Genomic DNA, 8,345 nt, shown 5'->3' with positions numbered 1-8,345 from the left:
GCACTAAGGATGTCTGACTAACAGCTTAGGCCCCATCCCCTGAGGAGTGGGCCTAAGCTAGCAGGTGGACAACCCCCAAGGGGTTCCGAACTGCAAGAGGATGCAGGCTGGACTGAGGGACGCCCCCCCCCCCGCGATCAATAAAAATATGTTTTTTAAAAAGAATTTGAAAAGATTAATATTGAAACGGGAATTATGTTTGCGATAGAATTTTTTTTATTTCCCTAAGATAATTCCATTAGATATGTTCAGAGCAACTCCATGGGAAATACTGCAGAAAATTTCCTTCAGATAGGATTTGACCATATATATGGACAGTCACTGTGTGAGATTTAGGAAAGAAAATCCCTCTGAGGAAATAAATACTTTAAGCCATGTGTCATTTCACATGTTCTAATATTATCAGCTTTCTGAATTATAGAGAGTTCTGTCTCCACATCTCCCACCACTGCCCAAGTGTTCTTTAGGCCTCATCATATCTGGAAATTCTCTCACTGTCAAGATCCCAATAACAGAAGCTCCATTTTCTGGTGATAAATCTCTCCTCCCCTATCTCATATTTCTAAACCCCTATTGATCTTGGTCATCAATTCATTATCGATTATCATCTTTTGACCTTGTGCTATTTTACAGCCCAGCAGTGCTTTTCTGGCTGCATTTGTTCCTACCCAATAAGAAAAATAATGGCCAGATATTTGAAGGGCATAATTTTTGCTACTTTAGAATGCCACATCCTTATGACTGCCATTCCTGCCTGGCACATCCTCGGTTTGGAGTCTCTGACTGACTTGTGCCTCTGTTCCTACCAGGAAGAATGCTGTGAAACTATACCAACTGAGCCAGCATATCAGTGGCCATTTAAATAATTTCTAAATCAGAGACACATTTCACTTGTGAGAGTGAAAGTGTCCGTTATAAAACTGGTATAAACAGCTATCTCAGAGAAACCAGGGTGTGTCATCATCCCTAAAAAGGTAGACCGTTTTCCCATCAGAATTAGCCTTGAATGGACCTTAAAATTCTCTCTCTCTCTCTCTCTCTCTCTCTCTCTCTCTCTCTCTCTCTCTCTCTCGTTCCCTAATAGGCATTTCCAGTGTCAGTTTTAAGTCAGAGCCTCAAGAAGCGAATTTCTTCTTCCCATCCCCAGTCCAATTCAACCAAAATCTATTACTTTCTCCGTTGATGAGAAGATTTAAACCCCACCACATAAAAATTTCTCTCTCTTAATAGTCATTTTCCTTGTCTAACTTAAAAGCCTTTTAATTCTTACTCAAAATTGTATTTATACTACTTCATTGACTTGCTTTTGCGGCGAGAAGGGATAGAGACTGGGGCCATCAGAATGTCTTGGCTTTCCTCTGATGTTACTGGTCACAGCCTCCCAGAATGTAAGAAATAACTGTTTTCCAACTCACAAACCTAAGTCATCATCTAAAAGTTTTAGAGTAAAATTTGCTCATACATCATGATTGACTCAAGCATGCCTTAAGTGATTGGCATCCCCCAAACCACTTTCTATAGATCCAATGGTTTTTAAATAAGTATCTGAAGTTTTCAATGTTACCTCAAAGTTAGAAAGTCCAAAGCTGAATTTATTTTTGCTATTCTGCCTACAAATTTCCAGGATCCAGTGTAAAAACCACTATGTTCCCTTATTTAGTCATAGAGGTGAAATCTTGGATTAATTGTAGATGCTCCCTTTTTGGTATCTCCAGATAAAGTTAGTCACGAGGTCTTATAAGTTGTTCTTCCACCACCACCCTCACTCATATCCCAAGTTGTGCGTTATTAACTGACGCTCTGTCAATTAGGCCCACATAGGATGCCAGAATTGTCTTAAAGCTTAAACACTGGTCATTTGAGCTATTGACGAACTTCTGTTTCTTCTCTTGGAGACTGAAATAAGTACGGACTCCTTAGCTTTGTATTCAGGGCTTTCCTTTCTCTGGCCTCAAAACATACTCCCAGTTGTATTCTCTCACCATATTTCATACACTATCCAGATTGGATGGCATTGTTATGTCCTATGTGTTACCAGATGTTCATTTTGCTCCTCTCTCTCTAAGGACATCTCAGGTTGAAATTCCATATTCTTAAGGCCTTTATCATAGTCAATCTCTTCCATGAGATGTGGCATATTCAATTGCCAGGTTTGAAATCTTTTTAAATTCCCAGTAGCGTTCTGTTCTTACTTATTTATTTTACTCTGTTTCATAAACATTATTTGCATACTTGTTTAACCCTCCTCATAGAGTATTTTCTAAAGGAGAGAATATATGCGTTACTTATTATTTGAATACTAAAACACCATGCTTACTTATACTAGTCAATTATTAAGTACTTACTGAAATTATTATATGAATGTGGCTATTTGAATATTGTAGAAATATGTGTATAACTGTAATGTAAAAATATTATTAGATTTCTGCAAATAAAGTTGTTCCTAATAATCGGGTAGCAAGTATCATTATACCTAACAAATAGTTGAACTGGTTGCTGCATGAAGAAAGTACAGGATTTATTCATAAATACATTCTAGTCTCTGATAGAGCTGAGAGGATATACCCGATCCTTTATATTCCTCTCATCCTGCTTATGTTAAACAGAGCTCTCTATATGCATGCAAAATGCTGCAGTCATTCATTAAATAGATTCAATCTCCCATTTTCCTTAAATCATCACTGACTTGAGCTTAACTGTTTTCTCAATTTAGGCCTAAGAAAATTATGGCCAGTTATTCATTCTCTCATTAACCTAAAAGTGAACTATATTTCATTGCTTGTAGGATGGTATGGGAAATCTGAGAGTCACCAAGAAGGGAATTCGACTTGAAGGTATATCTGAGTTTCTACTTCCATTGTATGTGAAAGAAATTCATTCCCGAAAGGTATGTGATACTGGCTTTGGCTTACTGTAAAAGATAATTTAGAGGTTATGTTTTAGCTTGAACTAAGAAAGTAGAATCCCCTTATCTCTTCAATATGTAATTGTTTCCTAAAGCTAAAGACTTATTTACATAAATCAAAACAATTAAACAGCTGAACAACTAGTGAAGGCTAGTTTCAAAGTAATACATTAGAAAACCATTTAGAATTAAACTATAGTGTTGTGTTTGTTAGTCTATAAAATGTGTCCCTCTATTTTCAATGGAAGTTAGAAATACACATTTACAGGAATTCCAAAAGGGGCATTTGATAAATCTTGAGCAATTTTTGCTGGAAGCATTGATTTGAATAAGTGATTTTATTTCAATATATTATATATATATATTAATGCAGATGCGTTTTCTAAGAGAAGACTCTCTCTCTCAGCATAGAAATTAAATTTATTTGGAATTTATTTAAATCAAGTAAGAATATTATCCTTTCACCTGTGTGTGTGCACTGTGTTTTATCACTTAGCAGAATGTTAAAACTCAAAAGGTTATAAATGAGAGGTTGTTCATGTTGGTTTGTGTGTTACTTCTCAGAAGGTAGTAAGTATTCTTGGTTACCTCAAAATCTAACTAGAATCTTTCAATCTATAAGGCATTCCGTGGGATATGTATGTAGTAGTTGTGGAAATAAATTTATTAAGACAGGAAAATGGAAAGCATGTGACATAAAATGTGGAAAGATTGTTAAATTTTTTTCATAAATATAAAAGTATTTTTAAAACGAGTTATATTTAAATATTACTGATATAACATCTTAGGAAATTGGGTACATAGTAAGACATAATTTGATAATTTGTTTCAAAGCCATTTTTTCACTTAAATGTCATAGTGACGACCCAATAGAACATTCTTTTATATAAAATGTTTAATGAGGATAATTATATTAACTTTTTCATTTTATCAATATTTTTTATTGATTCCAGAGAGGAAGGGAGAGAGAGAGGGGGGGAGAGAGAGAGAGAGAGAGAAAGAGAGAGAGAGCTAGAAACATCAATGATGAGAGAGAATCATTGATTGGCTGCCTCTTGCACACCCCACAATGGGATCAAAACCACAACCTGTGTATGTGCCCTGACCAGGAATTGAACTGTGGCCTCCTGGTTCATAGGTCGATGTTCAACCACTGAGCAACACTAGCCAGGCTTAACTTTAAATTTTATTTTGTTTTATGTGAACCTACAGAGTTTCACTAATATACTATATTGACTTTGGGTACTAGAAAAATATACTGAGATTACTTTCTGCATTTTGGTCAGATAAATAACACAGTAGGCACATGTATGACTACCTAACCTTACTAGTACATGATTAACTATAAAAATAATTGAACTTAAAATTGATTGGTGTTTTTATTTTTATAAAAACTGAAAAATACCATGCTTACAGAGGTTAATGTCTTTCCTCTGAATGGAAGTTAGTGTTGTGTTTGGATTAAAAAATTTAATCTTTGAAGGAAGGAAAACTTGTACATGGAAATCAAGAAATTAACATGGGAAGAAGGTGAGAGTCATCATAGGCAGTAAACTTCTTTGAAAATTCACCCATTTTAGACCAAATTATAGTGTCTGCCTGGGAAGACAATTTAGAGAAAGATAGAATTTACCTTCTCAGCTGGAACATTTTTCAGAGCCATGGGTGTAAACTAGGATTCTCCTAGGACAATTGGGTGAACGTTGACTCCATCTATTGACCTAATAAGAAAGAATCCACTGATTCTCTAACAGTAAAGTGTGAGGTGGTGGCCGTCAGGCTCCCTAACTTTGTCCCTGGAAAGTTTGCAACCTCAGTTCCCCAGCATTTCTAAAGCCCACTGTAGGGATCGACATCTACATGCCGCCTGTCACATCTCCAGTCCTGTTGCTGGTCCTTCCCGTGGGTCCTCTGCTCATCGTTTGCCTTTAAGTAACTGCAGAGCGAAGGGCACAGCACAGGCAGGAGGCACTTCTGTCTGCAGTCAGGCACGGGGTGTGGCTTGGGAACAGAAGAAGGAGACCCATTTACTTCCTGAAAATTTCTCTACATATACATGACCAAAAAATGTATGAAATGAAGAAAAAGCCTGTCAGTGTGGCTCAGTGGTTGAGCAACGACCCATGAACCAGAAGGTCCAGGTTTGATTCCGGATCAGGGCACACGCCTGGGTTGTGGGCTCCATCCAGAGTAGAGGGCGTGCAGGAGGCAGCGAACCAATGATTCCCTTTCACCACTGATGTTTCTATTTGTCAGAAAATGCAGTTGCCTACAGACACACACTTCTAGTCTCTCAACCTATAAATCAGGGGCTGTTCCTACTGTCTATGTGCTAACTGGCGTCCCTCCCCACCTCTAAATGTCTATAGGTATTTGGAGTTCTATTATTATCTATCACAGCTTACTCTTTTTTTATGCTTCGAAAAAAACCAGCCTTTTCTATTGTCTGTCATATTGGTGCACAGAAAATCATATCTGCTTGAAATATCTTAGAATTCAATGAATCTTTCAAAATTAACACATAGCTTTCAGAGAGTAAGAACTCATTGAACATTTGTGAAATTAAATATATAGTCTCTTCAATGAGAAGGAATAGTGAAAGATATGTAATTTGGGGCTACCTCAAATAAATGATTACATTCTGAATCAATCTTCAATGCACATGTTCTAACATTAGGTCAGATGTTTTGAAATAGCAGGGAATTAGGGCATGTAATCACCAGGCTGTTTGTTTTTTCATGTAACTGAAGTATGTTTCCCAAGATTTCATGAGTCCACCACACTAACTGCATTCCACTGATTCTTTCCAGAAATTTGGCATCATATGCAGGTCTCTGGAACTTCAAGCATTTAACTAACTTCTTCTGACATAAGCTAACCAGCCTTCCTGTTTACTTTTTTAGTTCAGTTGTTCCCTCACCACTGCCCTCCCATCCCAGCACCGTGCATGCGAGATTGATACTTGTGCCGGGGAGCCATACCAGATCATTCCAGTTTCAATAACACCCCAGCAAAGCAAACACGTTTGTTTTCTTTATGGCTCCTGTGTTAGCGGAGCTGTGAATGAGGCGCTGCGCCCCGCTCCATGCCCACTCATTTCACCGGGCATCAGAGCTCGGATGCTAACTCCGTTCTTGGTTACAACCAGTTTCTTACCTTGTGTAATCAACACTTCTTTATGGAGTTCAGACACAGAGCCATGGGGTCAGGCAAGCTCAGCAAAACTCATTCCTGGTTACCTAGAGTGCTAATCTCCGGACGCTGTCTTTTTTCAGGTACCTTTCTCCCCTATAAATCTCTTTGCTAGTTTCTTTCTCCCACGCAGACCAATTCATGCAAAGACATATCTGCCGGCTTCTATAATCATTTCCTCATTGTCATTATCATCTTGCATTTAGATGTAGAATACAGGCGAAAGTGAGTATTTCACTGCAATGTCTTTATTCGAGGTAAAAGAAAAAGCAAAACTACAAATCATCCCAAAATCTTTACACTCAGGAAAAAACAACAACACACTGTTAATATACATTGAATATCATCACAGTTTATGTTTATACATCTGCATAAAAAGATAAGTATGTAGAGAGACACAGACATGCTTTTTACAATAACATAGTCATTTAGTAGAGGAAATATACTCTGAAATAAATTAAGAGGAATTACTGAACTTAAATTTTTCTTCACAACAAGAATTCTTTAAAGCTTGTCTTTATGTTCAGAATAAAAGTTTATGAGTACCATTTAGAAGCTGGCTGCCTCAGCCCCACGTGTCAGTGTTCATTAACTCCCCGCAGTGCAATTTGAGGTGATTAGCTCCTCTCCAATTTGTCCTCACCCTTTTTCATTTTCAGTTTTCTGGACAATTATATTATTTTAACTTTGCCAGAGTTCAGAGTAATTGCATTCTGTTCTGCAACATTAATTGCCTTGGCACTTTGATCTTAATTCTATATATAGGCAGCTGCGGTATTCACCACCAGTATTCTATTATGGCTTCTCTATGGCCAAGTTCAATATTTAAGTCATCCCTCCTTACCTGTATTTCACTGTTAATTAGTTTTGTTTGTGCGTTTGCTTGCTTGCTTGTTAACTCTTGAAATATTTCATGCTAAATATGTCTGTTTTCTTTTTTTTTTTTTTCTGGGGATATTAGTAAGGGCTCATCACTTCTTTTCCTGTTAACTCACTTCCTATGACATTCTAGCACTGAATATTGGCATAAAATGTCTGAAGGCAGCCTGATACTTGTCTCTTGTTTTGTCTGATCTGATACATTTTTGCACTTTCACTTTTTCACCTCAGGGAAATTTTCTCTATTATATCGTTCAATATCTTTCAGATTCTTTTGTTGAGTCTTCACTTCGAAGAAAACAATAATTCGTATGTTGGGTCATCTTTGTCCTCCACAGCGGTCATAATGTATCCAGTTATTTTAAACCCTGTTATTTTCATCTGACCACAGTAACTGCCATTATCTAGAGTCTTTCTTCCATAGCATTCACTTATTTAAAATTTCAAAAATATGAGTTTTGCCCTTGCATTCATGAGTTTTGCTCCCCTCATTCATGAATTTTATATACAAGGATGCTGTTTTGATCCTCAGAATTTCCCTTAAGTCCACAGTCTCCTTTTAAATCCTGTTATATTGGTGACTCTGAGCTATGGTTTTATTCAATTTACTTTTTTTAATCCTAAAACTTAGAGCACTTGCTTTACCTATCTTGAATTATCCATGATGAGTCACAATTTGAGGTAGAGGAATTAAGGGCTAGCTACTTTGTTGATTTTAAAGAGATAGTTGGTGAGAAGGGGAAAACAGACTTTGACTGTTTGCTTTTTGGGGGATTTTTTTTGTTGTTGTTGTTGTTTTTTCCTATTCGAGGTGCTACAAAATGGCTTCTGCTAACCAGACACGGACTATTTTAAATCTATGAGTCTTGGTGGCCCTTTCTGCCTCTGTAGAATATTTCCAGTGGTCTAGTCAGTCCTTCATTTTTGGTAGATTTTCCCAGTAGTGTCTACCCTACCACAATCTTTCCTATATCTTGGTTACTTCATTTGCATAGGATTTCTCAGAAAGATGTTAACACTCTTTTTTTGCTTTCCAGGGTATGGGTGGGAGTAGTATATGGATACATGTTACATGCTGCTATGAGATAATCTCTTTTCTTGGCTTCCACTTTTTTAGGTTTATAGCATAAATTTGTTTCAAGAAATTGTGAGTTGTTCTACAAAAAGATTTTTTAAGAAAAAATCATTATGCTTTACTTTGTTAAGTAGTAAGGGAAAGAAGTTTTTGAAAACTTTTCTACTTTGAGGTCTAGTATCAGATAGGATCACTTCCTTCCTCCTCCCCTACCTCCTCCTTCCCTTCCCTTCCCTTCCCTTCCCTTCCCTTCCCTTCCTTTCTTCCTTCTTCATTTATTTCTCTCCTTTTTTT

At 37.0% G+C, this 8,345-nt stretch overlaps 1 protein-coding gene across 1 annotated transcript in view; it reads left to right on the top strand.

Annotated features, from left to right (window-relative positions):
• The window catches only part of SGCZ (sarcoglycan zeta), a 633,314-nt gene that overhangs the window by 516,542 nt on the left and 108,427 nt on the right, over positions 1 to 8,345 (top strand). The window contains exon 3 of the mRNA XM_006753775.2: positions 2,786 to 2,887. Within this exon, the coding sequence (XP_006753838.1) occupies positions 2,786 to 2,887 (102 nt within the window). The remainder of the gene's footprint in view (positions 1 to 2,785; positions 2,888 to 8,345) is intronic.

The sequence above is a fragment of the Myotis davidii genome, unplaced genomic scaffold (genome assembly GCF_000327345.1).
Source record: "Myotis davidii unplaced genomic scaffold, ASM32734v1 scaffold71, whole genome shotgun sequence".
Lineage (NCBI taxonomy): Eukaryota > Metazoa > Chordata > Mammalia > Chiroptera > Vespertilionidae > Myotis > Myotis davidii.
Note: the sequence above shows the minus strand (reverse complement) of the source record. Positions and strands in the feature narration are given on the sequence as shown.